Source organism: Crocodylus siamensis, chromosome 2 (genome assembly GCF_052110815.1).
Source record: "Crocodylus siamensis isolate JL-2025a chromosome 2, ASM5211081v1, whole genome shotgun sequence".
Lineage (NCBI taxonomy): Eukaryota > Metazoa > Chordata > Crocodylia > Crocodylidae > Crocodylus > Crocodylus siamensis.
The window spans coordinates 96,150,256-96,170,973 of record NC_143396.1 but is presented as its reverse complement, the minus strand read 5'-3'; the positions used below and the strand labels follow the sequence as shown (position 1 = coordinate 96,170,973).

Sequence of the window (20,718 nt, the reverse complement as noted above, 5' to 3'; positions counted from 1 at the left end):
AACAGAGGAAACAAGCTTTATTTTTATTATTGGATTTTTTTGTGCATGGTAAAGATACACATTTGACTGTTTTCTTCCTACACTTCCAAGACAGAGTAAATTTAAATTTTTAATTGTAGGCTAAAGCATCAAAAATACCGTGGCACACATGAAGCTAGACTACACACATACAAACACTTTTCGATGCACGTCGTTCATCCTTGACCTTAAGTAGACAGAGTCTGTATTTTGTTCTATAAGGAAAAAATTAAAACAAATGACTAGAATATTTCATCAGTTTAAGAGTGTGCAAGACTTTACATGTTCTGTACATAAAACATATGAAATGGACTTACAAAGATGGAATGTACAAAAACCAAAAAAAAAAATAGCATATTCACTCCTAAAACCAGAAGGGTACAATGTATCAAGTAATACAGATTTCTAGCACAGGGATATTCTGATACATTATGCAAATTATGGAACATTCCCATGTCATAAAGCAAAAGCATCAGGGTTAAGGCTGTGTTGCTCACAAACATCAACTGAAGTGCAGTACATTCATCAGAAACAACATACCCTATTTAGAATCATTCTATTCTACAATAGAAATATCTTTCATACAGTCTCCACAAACAGACCAAATAATCACTACTTACAATTCCTTGATGTACATCACAACTTCATACCTGTTGTCATCCATAAATGAAAATCATTTCCTTATGACAAGCATAATTTATTGGGCACTTATAGTTTTCATTATGGCAACACTAGATCCTTAGTTATAAAAATATTAACATAATTGTAAAGTTGAAAGCTCTGTAACTTTTACAGAACAAAACAGCATTTACTAATAAATAAGTCTCTAGCAATATTAGATAATATTCGCCATAAGCCATATTGGTTTTTCTTTCCAGTCACGCAGCTAAAACTTTAATCTGTGTAAACATGCATTAGTGTTTCTATTGAATTTAACTATTTTCTTCTATTTCAAAAATGAGTGATTTTGCAGTTTGTCCTAAAAGACTCCAAGTAACATAACATCTGATTATCTGCTGAAAATCCTTCCAGTAGGTATGTCATTTTAAACAGCATACACCTTTGCCATCCATGCCTTCTGTGCTGCTGATCAGCATTCCACTGAAGTCAACGCTGCACTGGGTGTACCTGGAATTTGGAAAACACAGCTGGCCCGGAGCCTTTTGTCAATGTTAATAACTGATAGCTATTATTGCATCAAACAGTGACATTTTTCCATCACTGGCCATCACTTACATGGGAGAAAAAGAACCTATCACAAAAAATGATCAAACCTCTACCGTGGTAGCTCTCTGTGAGGTCAGTAATCCAAACATTTCAGCTGAGTAGGCTTAAAAAACACATTGTAAGAGCAATGTGTTTTTCAGTTTTCCTGTGGCAGGCACATTAAGGCTGGCTTTATGAAGGGACTGAATAATTCTACTGGGTTTAAATGGCAAGTATTTGCTAGGTAAAGGCAATCCAAATCAGTGTCAATTTTCAGCACTGCTCAGGTGCAGTGGGTATGGCCATAGCCAAAATTCTAAAAAAAAAGAAACAATACAAAGGAAGAACAAAGACCTAGAAGTCTTCAGGAAAAGGCTCCATCACGCATAACATCTGTTAGCTTGGTTGTAAGGAGAACATATATAGTTTCAGGTTTCATCCAGATGTAATAAAGTTGACATAGCTAAGCAAAGTCTTATTTATTAGTACCAGATGAAGGGAACTACCTCACCTCTGATAATCTTAAGGGAACAATGTATAAATGTACATGTATGTAAGCATGAAGTGGTGTCATTTACAGTATGGGTTTTAACATATAGTTTAGGATCAGATCCCTGTGGCACTCTTTGTCAATGGATGATTTGGCCTATAGTGTTTTTTTAATTTATGGAAATCCTTCCGTTTAAATTTAGTAACATATTTTTACAAAGTCTGAATCCTGGGCCAAATTTGACTGATAGTGTCCTTTAAAAACAGCCTACAGCAATAGCTTATTTCTTTCTTTTAGTTTTCAACTTAAAAATTGGTGAAATCCTTTTTCTTAGTGAATAAATATAGCTGAAATGTCATATAAATCATCCTTTTTCATTAAGGATATTAAGAGTTTTCAAGTTCCTCCAATGTCTAAGATTGATAGTGTGAATGTTGACTTGAATGTTGATTATAAAGACACTTTTAAAACACGTCTTTGGGTACCATAACATTTGAGTTACAACTGTACTTGATTTTGAGAATACAGTTTATACTTTAATAGTTTTGACCATTTTCCCTGCAGAATTTTAGGACAAACTGAATTCAAGACCAAAATATTTTGCTTTCTTCATAATAATTACCTTTGTTTTTAACATTTGACAAGCAATATTACCAATTTTACGGATACATTTTATGCCAAACCCTGAAACCCTTACATAACACAGTCATCCTACTGAAATCACAAGACTCAAAGGTTTGTAAGATTGGGTTATATGTGCAAAATCAAGTAAAGGAGAGAGAACAATAAATATAATTATGCAAAAAAGAGACTACTTCATCTTTATGAATTGCAGGGTCTACTCTTTTTTTAACATTAAATGTTTCTTTACAGAAAAACTGGAAGTGAAAGGCATGTTTCTCCAAAGAGCCGGAACAACAGATTTCTCCTGTTAGAAATAAGTCAATATTTAAAACAAGCAATTTAAAAACAAATCTCTTCCATATTTGCAGGCTGGCAGACATGCTTAAAATAACTCCCCATTCGTTGCCCCCACCCCACTGCTTTTTTAAGATTCCAAAACAAAGAAAAGCAAGATACGACTCCAAACAATTTCCACCATTGGTACATGCTAAGCTCCTCTGCCAAGGTTTGAGATAGAATATGGGCCTATATCATCATACTCTAGCAACATCTTCTGACTCTTGAGTTCATGATTCTTAATGAAGCTAATGTTTCTGAAAAGGGACAGGTGCACATAATAAACAAGAAAATAATGACAGCAGAGCCAAGTCATTGGTTGTAAGCATTTTCAATCAGATTGGTGTTTCACAAGGAACAGATTTTGTGGGGGACTCTTTTCAGAGTGCTGCCATACTCAAAAGGCTTTTACAGTTCAGCTTGCTGAAATCACTTACACTTACTCTCTTCATTATTGTGTCAGACATACACACACACACACACGTAATGGGACAAATCCTACAGCCCCCATTTTGTCTTTGAAGAAGGCTTTTGATGAAGGACTGCAGGAACTGGTTAAATTTTTAATTATTTGAGATGTACTTTTCTTAAGTTAAAAACTAATAGCTTTGGTAACCCTTGGTTTTCACCATACAACTCATTTAACCAAAGTTCCTTTGGTTGTACAATATAGGTCCTCCAAAAGGGTACCTGTCTGGCTTTCTATCCTGCATGATGCTATGTTGTTGAACACAATGAGTTGTCTCAAGAAAGCACAGCAAGGAACGTGTATGGAAGAGTGGTGCACATGAGTTTAATTGAGTTGACATCATATAACTGTGTTGACCCTGATTCTAATGAATTAGTTTTGTGTTAATGGGTCCATTGTTCTATAGAAATTCAGCTGTCACTAATGTTAGTACAATAAAGTCTTCTCAAAGCTTTAGAAATTTCAGGTTTTTTCGAAGTCCTTACAGCCTATTGAGCATTAGGAGGGGTGAGAAACAAGCACATAAAACAATCCTTCATTAATCCCACAAAGAGTAGGAAGTTTGCATTGATGCTTGTAGTGCTAAAAGTTGAGCTGTTAGGTCTCACAATTACAGCTAGAAGATTGTGTATGACTTAACTTTATATCTTTACTAAAAGAACCTACTGGTTATAGTTACTAAGTCTGAAGAACGTTACAAGTGTAATACCTACCATGATAATGAGATCTAGAAGAGTCCCAGACTTCATTTCTGGGTCAAATAATGCATACCAATGACACTTTTCAAATTTGGAAGCTCAAAACAGGAGCTATCCTTTCCAGGTCAAACAAACCCATTCAAATAGTTTGGGTTTTTTTAAATTCCCTTTTTTATATTGGAAAATTAGTCAACTATATAAATTCCTGTTCCATAAGCTGCAGTTCACATATTCAATATTTCATTGTCCTCATGAATTCAGCAAAGAGGGTTTTGCTTACTAACCCTTACAACAAAAAGTTCCATGACGAACATAAGAGATGCAAGTCCTACGTAAACATGGTACATTTGGAAATGAACATGAGAAGTCCACTGAAGATACCTTCCATTATTAAAAATGAATTCTTTTAAGTAGTGGACATCCTGCAGAGAGAACAATTTAGGATCTCTGGGACCAGTCGTATGTTAAGGGCAGAGAATTATCCATCCCAAAGCCCATTGTTACTGTAAGTACCGATAGACCTTGAAGCAATGATTTCCAGAGTCTGCAACTACAACATGGCCATCTGATGTTAGGGCTAGACCTTGGGGACCATAAAGTGGGTCAGCAGATGTGTTAATGTAGGATAAAAATGATCCACTTCCATCAAAAACCTTCAAGGGAAAGAAAACACATACCAAATGTTATGAATGAAAAAAGTAATGGGCCACATTCCTCTCTCAGTGACATTGGTATAGTCTGATAGTGTGAATTTACACCATTCAAAGTGAGAGCAGAATCTGACCCGTATCTCAAAATTAAAAAGTCACATTTATAAATATATTTTCCTATGAAGCCCATCTACAGCTCTGCAGATGTGTTTGCCAAAAATTAAAAACATACAATCACATTCAAAACAAAACCAGCAGCTGTCCTCACTCCAAAAATAACCAACTACAAACACAACCCAATCAACACCTCCTTTCTCTTCCAAATACCAGTGATCATGACCCTTCAAACTCCTACAGAGATGCACAGGTCTGAATCTGTTAGTTTCTCAGGGCATAAATTACTTGGATTTAGGAAGAAAAGTATGCTTCATGAAGAATTTTTCAACAGCTCCTTTTCTTTTATAACGAACAAGCGTCAACTTAAACACTTCTGCTTATACAGATGTTCAGTTGTTTATTAGATATCTTTTGCAAATGACAATAATATACAATAATTAATCACTGAAACTTATCATTGCATATAAGAAGTGCAACTTTAACAACAAACACTGAATATATTCTCGGTTAAAAAGGAGAAAAGACTAAAGAACAGAGGAAAGAAAGTGCCTGGATTGGCCTCAGGGCTCAGCTAGATCATTTTCTTTTTCTGGGTTTTAAAGTATTCTATCTTCTGTTAAAGTGACTATAAATTACCACCCCCAGGGTAGATCCAGGGGGTATGGTGGTGCAGTTACAACCCATCTTCTGCTCTGTAGTGCAGTGAGCGATCACTGTCACCAGGCCAGCGGGGACACAGCCAGGGGGGACTAGACACAGGAAAGTGGGATCTGCCCATTGCTGCTGTCCATGGCACTCTGAACATCTGCTCCCCAAAGATGGTGGCCCTGGGCTGGCAGGGAAAACCCAGGAGGAATGGTCAGGGAGGAAGGACCTATCTGTGGATGCAGTTCCTGGCTGACCCCAGCACCCCATAGAGCCACTCCCCATATCTGGAGCCCCCAAAAGCAGGCACAGGAAGGGGGATATCTGCCTACCACTCCTCTCGGCTGACTGGAAGCAGGGGGAGCCCTAGGGCTGTTCATGGCCTGCTCTACCTGGGGGCTGCAGGGAGCGGCTGCCTGTGATGCTGAATTTGGCTAGGGGTAGCAGTGACAGTGGACAGTTTCTACCTTCCTTCACCTGCTCACTGCCTGCCCCCTCTAGGTGTCCTCATTGGGCCTGCAGACATCAGCCATATCTCATGCTTCCCACCATGGTTGGGCTGTGGTGTGGGTCATATCTGCTACACATCATTTTTTTAAATCCTAGATCCACCTAGGACCTGTACAGTACTGAATAAGCCTCCTGTGTAAAACAGTTGTAGCTGATGTCTAATTTGAGGCCAGTTGTATTTGCAGAGTACAGTGCATTACGGGACTACCTCAGCCTTAATGTTAAGGGCTCTGCATGTACCACTCACTACAGAAGCAGAAAAGGATTTTTAGTGTTCTGTAGCAGAAAGTGGGAACAAACAACCAGTGATCTCCAAGAGAAAAATTAAGAGGAGCAAGTCCTCAGGTCACCACCTGGAAGAGCCAGGATGGAGGAAACAAGTGTCTTCTAGAATAAGACCAGAGTTTACCATACCTTCTCCCAGAAGACACATTAACATAAAGGGAGAAGCCCAGGCTAATCTAGGAAGGAGAATCTTAGAAGACATGACCTACCCCTGTTGGGGCAAAAGGTGTGGTTTCAACCCAGCTCAGATCTTTATCCTACAGCTATGAGGCACTATTCACATGGTACTTGGATGAGGAAGTCTATTCAACCAGCCCCTGAGTTCTGACCCAGAACAGAGCAAAGTGCCTGATTTTTTCAGGAGATTAAAGTTGGCCAGAGACATTCAGCAGACCCAGCTAGAAGCACTTCTCAACAAGATAAATATCTATTAGCTGCCTCCTATCATCTGAGAGATATTTTTAAAATGTGGTTGTCTGAAGAATAGCAATATCTATGCCATTCAGAAATTCAGCTGTTCAATTTGCCATTCTCTCTACGTTTTTGCATATCTTGGTGTCCCAATTTCACATGGCATGCTGAAACTATTTCATAATATGTAAGATAGCAGTTGGTAGCCTATGCCATAAAGGCGATGTAATAAACTCTGGTTCAGTTTGCACTGAAGAAAACTTCTTCAAGGTAAGAGTATTTAAATGTGTACCCAGCCTCACAGTAGTTTGAGCTGGGGTGGAACAGCCCTGGACTGGCAGAGGATCCAAGGGGTCAGTCCTGGGCTCTAGGTGGTGGTGGTGGAGGGGCTGGCTGGGGCATGTTGGTGCTGAAGTGCCAAGATAGGCAGTAGGTAGCCCTGGGCTTTAGCAACCTCGTGCCCCAGGTAGCCCCTGGCATGGTCTACACATGCGTTTCAGTGGAGTAAATTACTCTGCTGTAGGACAGTACTGTCATTGACATTACTATCCTGTGGTGAAGTAAATTAATATACTGCGCCCTAATACCAGTGCATGTGTAGACTGTGATGCTTTACTGTAGAGCAATTAGTCAACTCCACAGTATATGCACCCAATGAGAAACAAATTGATGAGTCTGGTCTATTTTTAGAGAATGGGTAACTTAATCATAGTAAGTCCATCAGCCTTTTTAGTAGTCATAGCACGGTCTGAGAACTGAAAGAACATGGAAGCTATTAGCCCTTCTACTCTTAGAAGTGACGGTCAGCATTGAAGAATGGTAAAGATTGTATTAGAAAGCCTGTCTTGGCTAATTCTCCTCTTTTGTGGAAAAGCAGAAGACTTGAATTTCCAGGAATGTCAATCCAGTACTTCTCATATTATTTAATTTTTTAAGCTATATATACACGTATATACCTACATACATTTATTTTTTAAAAATTCTCTACCTGTATTCGACTGTTTCCCCAGTCTGCTACAATAATATTTCCATTAGAATCTACAGCTACTCCTGTTGGAGCATTAAACTGGCCATTTCCTTCTCCATTAGATCCAAACTTCAATATGAATTCTCCTTCTTGGTTAAATACCTACATTAATTTAAAAAAATAGAGAGTGAATAAAGGATTAGTTCAAACATTATCTAAACCTCTACTAATCTGTAGAGTTCACTGCTACTGGCATTACTGGGGGCAACTATGCAAGCAAAGCAGAAGAGTCAGAATTAAATGCATCCAAGAGTCTCCTTCCTTCTTAATAAGCCTTGCTCTTCTGAACACTCTTGACCTAGGTATTTTGGTTTCTTATTTCCTTTTCTCTGCTTTTAATAATGTAAAAGTGTGTTTACTTTGCTGAGAGAAACAGTAAGGTACATGTTATAAAGCTGGAGGTATGCCTTCCTAGAACAGTACGTGAAACAGTCAGTGTATTTACATGTCATCATACTCAAATGCTTAACATTTAATTTTGGGGATGTGGATGACAGGTGAAATAGGAATGAAGAACAAAAGAACAAAAATCTGTCGGGATTCACTCAGATCACCAAACTAAAACTACACCCTGAACAGGGAGGGAGAGGAAGAATGAGTTAATTAAAAGAAAAAAAGTGCTCTATTCCAGGAATCACACACAACCTAAACCATCTCAAAGTTCTGAAAATGTGGGTTTAAGAATAAGACTCACCCATATAGAAGAGGTGTTTTTTTTCTTTTTCCACACATTGAGTTATACAGTCTAACCTGTATACAAGGAGCTCATTTTGCAATCAGAAAAGTATCCAACATGCAAAGTGGCTTCTAGCTCATCTGAGTCCCAATCAGTGCTGTGCTAATTGCAGCATGGGTACAGAATGTCAGGAAAGATGATGCCTTTTGTCACCTTTGTGCTTAGTGACATAGGAAATGGGGAGCACAAAGGCTATACCTGGCTTGCACTCCTAGTCAGTTCTGGAAGCAATTGACTAAGCCAACCTTTCATTAACCATCAGAGCTAGGTAGGCCTGGGAACAACAGGAAATTGTACCCTCTCTATGGGTAATACAGCAACTGTACTGAAGATGCATAAATAGTTTCTAAAAAATTATCCAGGAAACAGAGAGCTGGAAAGGCTCTATCACTAATCCTGATGTAGTGAGGGAAAGCATGCTTAGCCTGTGTTTCAGACAGGACTAAGAAAGAGGAGAAATCATTTTTCATAGCCAAAAAATGTGACTTGTCTTGGACCAACCTGTAAAATTGCTGTTCTGACTCAAGACCTAGGTATTTGCAGGAGCTCCCATGTAAGAAACATGTCTCCAAAGTGAATGGTACAAGAAAGAGGTTGCATTGAAGTTACAAGATTTGGTAAATTTTTAAGAGAAATTTTTCTGGAGGCACAGAATGCCTATGGTGACTGTATTTCTTGAATCCCAATGAGTGACTGGCTTTCCCTCCTTTCCACTCTGAACTATGCTCAGCTTTTTCCAGGCCCCAGTCTCAAAGGAAAGCAGGGCAGAAGAGGTGCCTGGAGCAAATCACATGGGTGAGCAGGGCAGTAAGACAGCTGTCCCAGATGCTTTGTTAGTTCCTTTAAATGAGTGCTATTGTCCAGTGGGAGGTTTCTGCAAATGGGAAAAAGTGTTCATTTGAAGAAACGAACAAAACACCCAGGACAGGTGTCTAAAACAGGATTGTCCCAGTAAAAAATAGGATGTACAGTAACCCTAAGAATGTAGCTCTACTTGAGAATGCATCTCACAGACGAATTAGGGGAGAAGTGTGAAACATGATTGTGCTGTTAAGTGGAAATGATGCCTTCAAGTCTTGTTTGCACTCTAAACCTACCATGCTCTCAAACAGGCCACACTACTCTGGGTGGGCTGTCTTCTAAACCAGAAGCAGCGTAGCCACATCCACACAGTGTTGTGGTGGTGCAGGGGGACATAGGCTAATTGGCTCCATCATTTAACAGCATGGGCATGTTCCACACTCCTGTGACAAAGCAGCAACAAAGAAAGAGTGCAGACACCAAACAATGTGGTTCTGTATTTTCATAGCATTACTGGGGACTCTAGGTAACCTGTCTGGGCAAGAGAAGACCAGTCATAAGCCATAATGATTTGCTAGTACAGGGAGCCAGAAATAAAAAGGAGAAAAACAATTCAAGATAAGAGACTTATACTGGGCTACACTGGCAGATGTGTTGCCAGCAGATCTTCAGGAAAGGAGACAAATGTTTGAATCAAATAAATTGTAGGGTGGTCCCTAAAGTAAAAAAGGAACATGGTAACAAGAAAAAGCAGAGACATGCTTATCTATTTCCATGGTAGAAAAGTAAATTATCACTGAGAGGCAGGAGTCCGGCTTGAATGGGTTGCCATGGGAGAAGAAGACGAAAGAAAACAGAGATCCCTGAAGGGAAATGGTGGCAATTATCATCAGGGATTATATTTCATTTAAGCTTGATGTGATATGGAAATGTTTTGGGGGTACTGGAGGATTTTAAGTACTAAAGGTAATATTTTGGGGATTGTGCTCTGCTTCACCTTCTAAGAAGAAAATAACAAATATCTTCACAAGGTACAAAAAACTGTCCAATTTGCCAGCAATTACATACACTGACTTCAGAGTAGAACACCACAAAAATAAGAATAGAAAATAATAGAAATACAAGAAAAGGCTTTTTTATTCAGTTCAAATACTAGTTGGGTGAAACAAACAATAATGTTATCTACTGAGTCACAGTAGGATCAGAGAGAAACTGTTTAATCTTATTAGAAAGTAACGTGTAGATTTTAAATTTATTTGAGGCCACATTTCTTATACCTCCTTTGACTTTATTTGTGTCTTGTAAGCTGTTTTAGTTTCAGGAGCGCTCAAAAGTCATTCACATTGCTGCAGTGAGCCCTACTGGTCAAGGTATAATTTATCAAGTCAGACAACTTCTGCTACTAACTCATGTAAACAATCTGCTTTATGGCTCCTGCAGTGGTGTTGCTTTCTTTGCTCTAATCCAAACCACATAACATGAGCTATTTCCTCCCTAACTCCAAAAGTATAAAAAAGCTAGATGATTCAGCACAAGGATAAAGATACTAGTGGACATTTTATCATTCATGTGACAGTAAGCACATAAGACTTCAAGTGAAATAAACAGTATAATATACTGCTCTCTGCATTATTAATCAGACAACAACAAAAATGTACTGGTAGTCATATGACTTTTTAACTAGTCATGACCCAGGACTTTACTTGCATACAACAGACATCATCAAGAAAATGACTGGTTTTGCCAAATCCAGGAACGTGTGGTTAAAATGTTATGGGCGGGGTTATGCAGGCATTAAGCCTAGATGGACAGGAATGGCTCCTATGACATTTAAGATACAAATCTATGAGAATATAATTGGACATTTAACATGTGATCTCCATTCATTCTGCTTTGCTATACTATTTTTAGGCTAGAAATGATGGAAGCTTTTCTTGAAACTATCTAAGGGAAATAGAAGCCTTTCCTGTCATGATGTCAGGATGCACTATAAAAGACACAATTTGGCCAAAAGCTAAATAGCATAAACTCATTATACTTGCTATCACTTCACTTCATAACTTTCACTTAAGCTTTATTATTTAATTAGGAAAAAGTGTCCCCAAATCAAGACAATCAATTATTCCTGCCTTAAGAAATTACTTAAATGCAACAGTTAAGATCTCAGAATGTCCGTTCCTTTATTAAGTCTTTTTTCTTATCAAAGCTTGTAAATTTGATTATACAGTATAAAACTTGAAGTTGTTGCTTCAATGAGATTTAATTTTCCTCAAGAAAATAAGATGTTAAAATAAAAGCTAAATAAAACTGCCAGAATAGCAAAGTGGTATTAATTAACAGTACCTTGACGGAATGATTATGGAAATCCGTAACAATAATTTCATTGTTACTATTTACAGCAGCAAAATGAGGACCTGCAATGCAGAAAAGGAAAAAAATAAACAAACCAGTATTTTTACTTAATGATTTAAGAAATGATGAAAATCTCATCTATCCTTAAGATTTTCAAAGTTAGTTTCTGAGCAATAATTCTTCAATGAGAACAACACTTCAGAATTAAGAATTATTTCACCTCTGTTTTTCAAGTAACATAGCACTATTTTTAATGGGCAAATTCACTGTCCTCCTACAACTCATATCATAGATTTATCTATAATAAAGCTTGTTTTTTCACTTACTACAAACCAATTATTTTATAGGCATTATAGCCTTTAATTAGCATGGCACGGTACTTGAGCTCAGAGCAGGTTTTTCTAAACAAAAGCTTTTCTAAACAATTTTGCAGTTTTAAATTAAATCACACCTATTCACATACATTGTGTTCATTTTTCATAAACATTCAGGAATTCAAATTCTAAAACAAATATGTTGTTATGAGTGAATTAATATAATTAGAAAAAGCTCTTTATTAGAAAAACTTGGCTCTGTATATCAAAGCTGCACATGCAAGTTCTGGAAAAAACCAAACCTTAAATTTCAAAACACAGATACTTCAACTAGAAGTGCCATATATGCTACCTAAAGAAATTGACACAGAATTCATAGTTTCAGTATTTGTGATCAATTCATTGAGCAAAAAAGGTGAAACTATGTACACTCAAACTCAAATAGTGACTGAATCCAGGAAGTTGTGATATTCAGCACAAAGAAGAGCTAAATCAATCGGATGAATTATTGCAACTTTTTTCTTGGCTGAACTCAGCAACTTAATCCTATGAGTTTTAAAAAGAAAGGAAAATACTGTACCCAGAAAGCTTTGGTAACAATTAACTCTTGGCAGAACTAGAGCCAAAGCAAATATAATATGCACAATTATAGTGTACCATATGGCACTGTTAAGAGTCCCTAATGTAATAAAACTAGAGCATGTTCAGCTACCTGATCTGTTAGAGACGCCGACCTGGAACAGATTGGAACAGCATGTAGTGTAAGGGCCTATTCCTCCTGTTCCATACACTCTTCTTCACTGAAGACTAACTGACAGCGATGTCTAAATGTCTGAATACCTTCAAAAGGACTTGGACAAGTTATGTGGAATCTTAGTTTCAATATTAAAAAGAAAGGAATGCACAAAAGCATAACATGATTACATGTGCAAACTGGATAACAGCATGTGCAAATGCCAGCTTGACATGGTATTGGTAGTTTCTCAATAGCAGCCATTTCTACTTCTATAACCATGCATGACTAATTTTGCATTTAAAAACTCTGTGCTTGTTTTCAAAGCTGCAAAATATTATTTATGCAGCTATGTAGGTGGAGGATTAGCTAATGTTTGTACGATCCTTTAAAGATATAAAGGGCTGTTGAGGTGTTAATTATCATTAATAGTTGAGTGCAGACATTTTGAAGCATTTATAAATGACCTTTTCAGATCCACCCTCCCTGGGTCACCAGTCTGAAACATTTCCAGGCAAAGGGAGGGGACTTATAAAAACCGGTTACAATTACTAGCTAAGAACAGATGTTCCAATATTCCTGATTGATTAAAGTAACTACAGAGTAAGCAGTAACATTTTGTTTTAATAGGAACCCAAAAAGCAGTAAAAACAATATTTCAAAGCTGTCTTTCAGAGATGAATTTGCATTCTGGAAGAGTGGACTATGAAGAATGTGAAATTTGCTTAATGTAGCACCAAGAAAATTAGCATCATGAATTTCTGGACAATTTCCAGTTTTAAGATAAAAAGGCTCAAAGACCCTTCCTTTCCTGGGGTTTCTGGCGAGAAGCTGAAGATCATACTTTGGCTTGTATTCATCATTTTTTTAAGCAACAAAAGAATTATTAGGATATTGCATCTTCAACATGCTCAACCATCATGCAAATGTGAGCACTGGAGGCAAGAAAAGGGGATTTACATATTACCATCAAGTGTACCTGCAAACTGCTTGTCCCCATTTCCTCGGCTACCAAATCTAGTGACTATTTTCCCATTCGGCTGGAAGATGAACACACAACATGCTTTGTTGTCCACTACAATGATGTGCCCATTGCGATCAACAGAAACACCTTTTGGTCCCATGAGCTTTCCAGACCCAATTTTTGCCTGCCAGAACAAAATGAACATCATTAAAAATTGTATCATAAAAATAGGCCAATATAATACAGAGACCTCCTGTAATAGTCAAACATATCAAAGCCACATTTTTTAAAATCTAAAACTAAACCAACATATTAACTGCTGCTATAAGACAATACAAATATTTTCACTCCATTTTTTTCACCATTTGAGAAGAAAAACTTGCTGAAATGTATCCTTTCTAACATGGAAATCTATTAGCATTAAAGCATTAAGGTGCCAGTTTTAATCCTGCATATGCTAAATTCATGCTGTGCTGAAGCACTTCAGCAGTTATGGAAGCCAAGAACATAACTTGTAAATTGGAAAAATGTCAGAATTTTGTATTTTGGAGGCAATTGGATGTTTTGACAATAATACAAACAGCTGTGGATCAGACTACAGCCAGCCCCTTCTATGTCTATGGGGATGGAAGGAAGGTAGAAAGAAATTCTTCCTCTTTAGGATGCCTGTTGTGACACCAGCTAAAATGTGGCCAAATAGAGCTCTCTTCCTCCTATTGCCAATTACCTTTAAGAGGAAGAGAAGAGCAGAGTCGAGCTGGCCGAGATAGGGAATAAAGCATTTGTATAACAGCAAGGAGTATTTGAGAACCCATGAAAGAAATCCCAATAAAGTCAAAGTTAGCTTCTAATGTCCTGTCATGAAACTTTATGAAATTACACTATTCACACAATTAAAAAGATGAAATTATGCCTGAAGCAGTTAGAAAAGCCAGGAAATCTTGGTACAAAAGTATCAGATAAAGCAATCGTTGAACCACGGAATGAGGCATACTGTTTACTCCAACTTATGTATTTCAAATGCAGTAAGCAGGTCTTGTGACTGTGAAGCATAGCTGCAATAAGAATTAGCAGCTGCAAGAGGTGATGTTGCAGCACTAGAAAGATGCATCACCTCCAGTGAGGATGATTTGGATCACCTCACTTATACAGGCTGAAGGTTATGAGAACATGCTACAGAGTTCTCAAAACAAAACAGAACTAATGCTAAATGACCTATGGAAAAGTCCCATTTGTGGTGTACACAACTACTGGGTTAGGGTCACTATATAGAAGAGTTGTTAATATTCTTGCAGTTGCTGTAAAAGACAGGCTAGACAGGACAAATGGCATGAAGCAACCAGTGTGATATGCCCAAGAAAGAGGCACGAATCTAAGATTTCCCCCTAGCCAGCTCAGAAAAATCAGCAGGTAGATGTAGAGGCTTCAGAATCCCAATCACAGTGTCCCAGGCCAAACAAAAACTGAGACAGAACCTCAGAGTGCATCCTGAATTATCTGGACATTAACATGCTTGGGTCAGGAAGAAGCACACCTATTCTCATATTCCTGAAACTTGCACAGTGTTGGCTCCTTTTGGGCTCCTATAGATGTGCAGGAAGCCAACTGTGGACACTCTGGAAATCCAGTGTGTCGGAGCAGATTCAATTAATTAAGTCTGCTGAAGCACGGAAATAAATGTGCTCCAGCAGACTCTGGCTTCACGTGTATCAGTGTCCCTGCACTGAAAAATGGTTGCAGGACGCTTTGAACGAAAACTCATTGATGAGCTTTAATTCAAAGCACCCCACTGCCATTTTTCAGCACGGGGGACACTGATACACATGACACTTAACTAAAGCTCCACCATGCCTGCTTGAGCACACGTAAAAGTGCCCTTTCATTCCAGGGAGAGGTAGTTTGCTGGGCCAAGCTGAAGTCATGCAGAAGGCAGGGCAGAGTGGCACCTTAGAGACTAAAACATTCAGAAATTCTGGTAGTAATATCATTTGCTAACATTTTTGTAAATAAGATGATGGATCTTCACATATGCAAATTGGAACACAGACATTTGCATGGAACTGCCAAATTTTGCAACTTTGGGGCTCTTACATATGTGCAGCGAGTCTGCTCCCACATGCTGGAAATCCACTGCGTTGGAACAGACTTGATTAAAAAAGTCTGGAGTGCAGAAATAAACACATTCCAGCAGACTCTATCGTCACGTGTACTTAGCACCCTTGCACTGAAAAAATGTCTCCCCGCTGCCATTTCTTCAGTGCGGGGACACTGATACATGTGATGATTAGGCACTTCTAATTAGCGCAGCTTGCTAATTAAAGCATCCTGTCCCGCACCCCACACACCTCCCAGAGCTCATATAAAAATGCTGGTTGGGATTCCAGTGAAATATTTTTCCATCAGAATGTACCGATTTGTCAAAATCAAAACATCATGGAGATGGATAGATTTTGACAATGTTCCAACAGAACCCAGGCAAGAATCTGATGGAAACCAGTTCAGTTCTAGCCAGTTTGTCCATTTGACATCTCAGCAACGTACAGCATGAACCACATGGAAATCAGGGATCCCAGAGTTTACAAGGTCCACCACGCCCCACAAGATGGGCTGCCCTACAGCTGAGGCCCCATTTCCTTTTGTGAAATATCTTTATATACACTTTGAATTGGAATGAGATCAGATCTCCAATCAAAATGATTTTTTTTTTTTTTGCACATTTCTACCTTCAACCTCAAGAGGCATGGCCAGAAGATGCACACCATTTAAGAAGACAGGGACAAACACGCCTTGTGCACTCCACCACTTCCTAGACATTTTTTCCAGGATTCTTATGGAAAAAGACTCAGTGTCTCTCCTCTGCCCTTTATTACGTCATATAAAATAACATGAATAAAACCACATTGCATGCTTATGGGCACTCAGCATGGAGTAAAGTAATAAAGTCCTTACTCTTGAGCCAGGATTTCAAAAACAATTTGCAGGCAGCACACAAGTTACGTCCATCTAGGGGTTGCAGTGCTTATAACCAGAAACCTCATCTTCCAGTTCAGAACTGAATAAGTTTGTGGTGTCACCATGGCTGGCTCAACATATTATTCATGAGTTTGTACTTCTTGAAGGTTTTTCAGAATTATACGTTTGATTATTTAAAATAGAACATTTTGAAATCAAGTCACTGCTATTAATGCCATGAATTGAAATATTTTCTGACTTTTCTGCCACTGGGAAAACGTAAGTGTACTGACTGATCTAAACCTTTATTTGTGCAAATTATGTGTTAAAATAGGTTGTCAAGTACATTATGTGCCTTATTTTACATGCTCTTATGGATTTAATTTATAAGTTTCCTTCTTGGCTTTCAAATATGCATTTGAAGAGTCTCCCACCACTCTGACAGAAAATATTCTACCATAGGATATTCCTTTGGCTGAAACCATTAGTCCTTGGTATCTAAAATGTAAATACTTAACTCTTTCAGTATTGGGTTTGCTAGCTTTTTAATTTGGCAGATCTTCTTGCTGTAAAGGGTCTTGATCAATCGGCATTCAGTTTTTACCTATGTGTGAGAACTTCCCTAACCAGCTTTTTTTTCAGTTACCCAGAGGTTGGAGCCCACTGTAGTACATCCTGCAGAACCATAAAATAAACTGGATTCATTGCTCACACATCTTTCTACATCTCACTTCACTTTGTCCTCCTATCTCCCTTTTCACAATTATTTCTAGCTAAACCTTCAGGCAGCTTCAAACACTTCCCTTCTAAACAAAGAAAAAAGGGAAAATCTGCTAAATGAAATGTTTCCTCCCACCCTTCCCCATATGTCGGTGTCGCGGGGCACTCCCGCACCCCGCTCCTAAGGAGATGCCCCAGGAAGAGGAGAGGCCTGGAGCAACACAGATGGGGGTTGCTAGGGTAACCAGGCAGGTCATGTGGCCAGGAGGGGGCAGGGCCAGGCCCTTATAAACAGCTAGGCCAAAGCCTAGGGAGCAGTTCCCTTCTGGCTGCCGCAGGAGCAGGAGCTCTGTGGCTGAGCTGAGCAGCCTGAGGCAAGTGGGGCAGCCTTACCCCACTAACAGGCTGCGGTGATGCAGGGAACAAGAGCACCCTGACTGCAGGTATTGTTAGGCGTGTGGAGCCTCGGTTTAGGTTGGAGCCAGAGGGCTTGACTTTGAGTTACAGTTTACACCGGAGGACCGGGTGAGGCTGTAGGGGAGCGAGGAGGCCTCAGCGGGGCTCCCCAGCAGTTTGGGGGCTCCGGGTGCCCAGTAGGGGCATGGTGCCAGGGGGGCACAACGGTGGTGCCGGAGTGGCACAGAGCATGGGGTTGGACCCCGGCCCGGAAGGGTGACGAGAAAGGACCCAAGGAAAGGGTCAAGGGGGCCAGGCACGGCTACGGCCACCTGAGCCCCAAGCGCGGGAGGCGCGCAGCGCGGAGAGCGCGGTACAGGTTTGTGCTGGCGTGGCACGGAGCACGGGGTTGGACCCCGGCCCGTAAGGACGGCACTTTGCCCAGTGGGGCGAAAGACCCAAGAAAGGGTCAAGGGGGCCAGGCACGGCTACGGCCACCTGAGCCCCAAGCGCGGAGAGCGCGGTACAGGCCCCAGAGAGGGCGAGGCCCAGAGAGGGCGCAGTACGGAGAGCGCGGTACACAGGCCCCAGAGAGGGCGAGGCCCGGAGAGGGCGCGGTGCGGAGGCCCCAGCGCGGTACACAGGCCCCAGAGAGGGCGAGGCCCGGAGAGGGCGCGGCGCGGTGAGCGCGGTACAGGCCCCAGAGAGGGCGAGGCCCGGAGAGGGCGCGGCGCGGTGAGCGCGGTATAGGCCCCAGAGAGGGCGAGGCCCGGAGAGGGCGCAGAACAGGAAGGGGACCAGACAACGTCCCCCGGGACAGCTGCGAGGCTTGGGGCGTGCTAAAGGGGAGGTTTTGGAGGCACGCATTTGCCCATAAGGCTGGGGGAGAGGACCCCACTTTGGAGCGGTAGTGATACCATTGCGGCGCCGTTAGGTGCGAGTAGGCAGCCTCCCATACTGAACCAATAAGATCTAAGACGTGGCGGGCGAGTAGAGGGTGTCAGACCACCCTAATTGGCACGGCAAAGGAGCGCTCGCGAGCTCACGGCCGCTCGCGGGGCCATCCGTGACAGTCGGCTATTACTATGATCTATGGCCATGGCCAATAGGTCTTAAACCAGAGGCAGGTTGAAGGACTGATCTCTCAGACCCCGGCAGTGCTAGAAATTAAAGAAATAGCTCCTCAGAGACATAGAAAACTTGGGTCTGGAGTAAAGAGTTATGAAAACCAGTATTAACTGAAATTTCTAAAATACCCTTCAAACATTTCTAAATCACTTATTATACAGAGGTAGTATATACAGACCTCATGGTGCTGCAACAGAAACTCACAATTTGCTTCAGCAATTTTACAGAATATGGCCATAGTACATGTCAATAGCATCATACCACCATGTAATTGCTTGCTTGCTTTCTCTCTGTTAATACCTGATTACACCTCTTAATAGAATGTATTATCAAAGATCTTTGCTCAGTGATAAGCTGAGGAGAAGAAAGGATGAGGACACATTGGCATGATTAGGGGCCTAGGAAACAGGACTTATGAGGAAAGGCTGAAAGAGTTATTTAGTGTGTAGAAGGGAAGACTGAAGAGGGATTTGATAACAGCATTCAAATACCTGAAAGGGGATTATAAAGAGGATCAAGATGGGCTTTTCTCTGTGGCTGTACAAGATTGCAATAGGAGCAATGGCCTCGCTTTGCACCAGGGGAAATTTAGGTTGGCAATTAAGGGTGTGTCTAAATGAGACATTTACTGCAGTTGCCTAATTAGATCTGCAGTAACATTTTAAACATGTGGCCCTATTAGGCCACAGGAAACTAATAAACTCAGAGTTTTTTTCATGGGCAGCAATATATGTGTAGATGCTGACTTGGCTAAGCTTGGGCAGGAGAGTGCTTCAGTGCAGGGGCTGCCTGCTGGCTAGCCCTGCACTGGAGCACCCTCATGCCCTAGCCAGCCCTTCTGCAGTACCCTGAGCTAGGTCAGAGCAGTCCTGGGCTTCCTGATCTAAAGGTTTAGCTCCCCTGGGCCCCTGCCAGCTGGGGCTGATCCGACCTGGCTCAGCATGCTGTGGTCCCAGGCACACGTTTAAACAGCACACCCAGGAGCAATAAACTCCAGTGCAATATGGCTTCAAATTAATTGTACATGAAGATGTGCCCTAGGAGAAATTTTCTGACTATGAAGCCAGGCAAACATTGAAACAGGCTTCCTAGAGAAATTGTGGAATCTCCATCCCTAGAAATTTTCAAGACCAGGTTGGACAGACCCTTGGCTGGAATGGGTTAGTCAGGTGATCCTGCTTTGAGCAGGTGGCTGGAGTAGATGACCTTGTAAGGTCGCTTCCAGCCTCAGTTTTCTACGATCCTGTAAGGAAAATATGGATAAGGAAAATGAAGAACCAAGAGATGGGGTCACTTGCATGGAGTGACCCAGTACAGCAGAAGACAAGTTCCTAAATCCGAAACACTCTGTTAAATAATGCTGTCTCCCCTTGTAAGAAACTCTGGATTAGGTATAGTGTCACAATAGTATTTTGCTAAATTAAATGTTATATAATATTCACGTTTCAAACTTTGAGAAAACTATAGACTCTGCCCCTATAGTCAGTGGTAACTGGACATATTGGAAGCTAACACACTTCTCCTTGGCAGAGAAGTTTGCTATGAGTCAGCCAAGTACTCTAGAAAATTATGCATATGTCCAGGCATGGCCCCTGGACAACTGGCTTCATGGCTCTCATGACTGTTAAAGTGGTGAAAAGGGAGATGGCATGGAAGAAGAAAAAAAAAAGACTATAAAAATGATAGCAAAAAAAGAACAAGAAAAAAACTGTGATGGTACACACCTACTAATCTCCTAGCATCAGAAAAGATGCAAGTATCTCATGCCCCTGATTCTTCAAATGGAAGTGTCATTCATACTTTACTCATTTTTCCAAAAGTCTCAGAGTGTTTTGCAGAAGCTGTTGAATTCAGCCTCACAAAGCCTCTGTAAGTATTGTTGCCATTTTGTAGATGGAAAAACGGCTGCACTAGAAATTGTGATTTGATCACATTCCCAAAGTAAGTTAAGCAGAGCTAGGAATAAAACCCAGCTCCTGTAAATCTGTGCTTCTGGCACAATACTTTATCTACCTTTTACATATAAAATGTTTACATAAACTGTTGTGGATGTTTCTCTCACACATTATGTCAATATATAACAAAAACATTCATATTACAAATTAAAGTTTTCCTCTCCCATGTAACAAGTCTAGT

General features: G+C 40.3%; 1 protein-coding gene across 6 annotated transcripts in view; it reads right to left on the bottom strand.

The window, feature by feature from the left end:
* The window catches only part of TRIM2 (tripartite motif containing 2), a 146,102-nt gene continuing 125,384 nt past the window's right edge, over positions 1-20,718 (bottom strand). For 5 of the 6 annotated variants that reach the window (XM_090036429.1, XM_090036426.1, XM_090036427.1 and 2 more), the window contains exons 9-12: positions 13,390-13,570; positions 11,367-11,437; positions 7,448-7,588; positions 1-4,494 (exon numbers count right to left, since the gene is read on the bottom strand). In XM_090036429.1, the coding sequence (XP_089892555.1) occupies positions 4,342-4,494; positions 7,448-7,588; positions 11,367-11,437; positions 13,390-13,570 (546 nt within the window). In that variant the 3' untranslated portion in view covers positions 1-4,341. The remainder of the gene's footprint in view (positions 4,495-7,447; positions 7,589-11,366; positions 11,438-13,389; positions 13,571-20,718) is intronic. The other variant, XM_090036431.1, reaches the window with a different exon arrangement.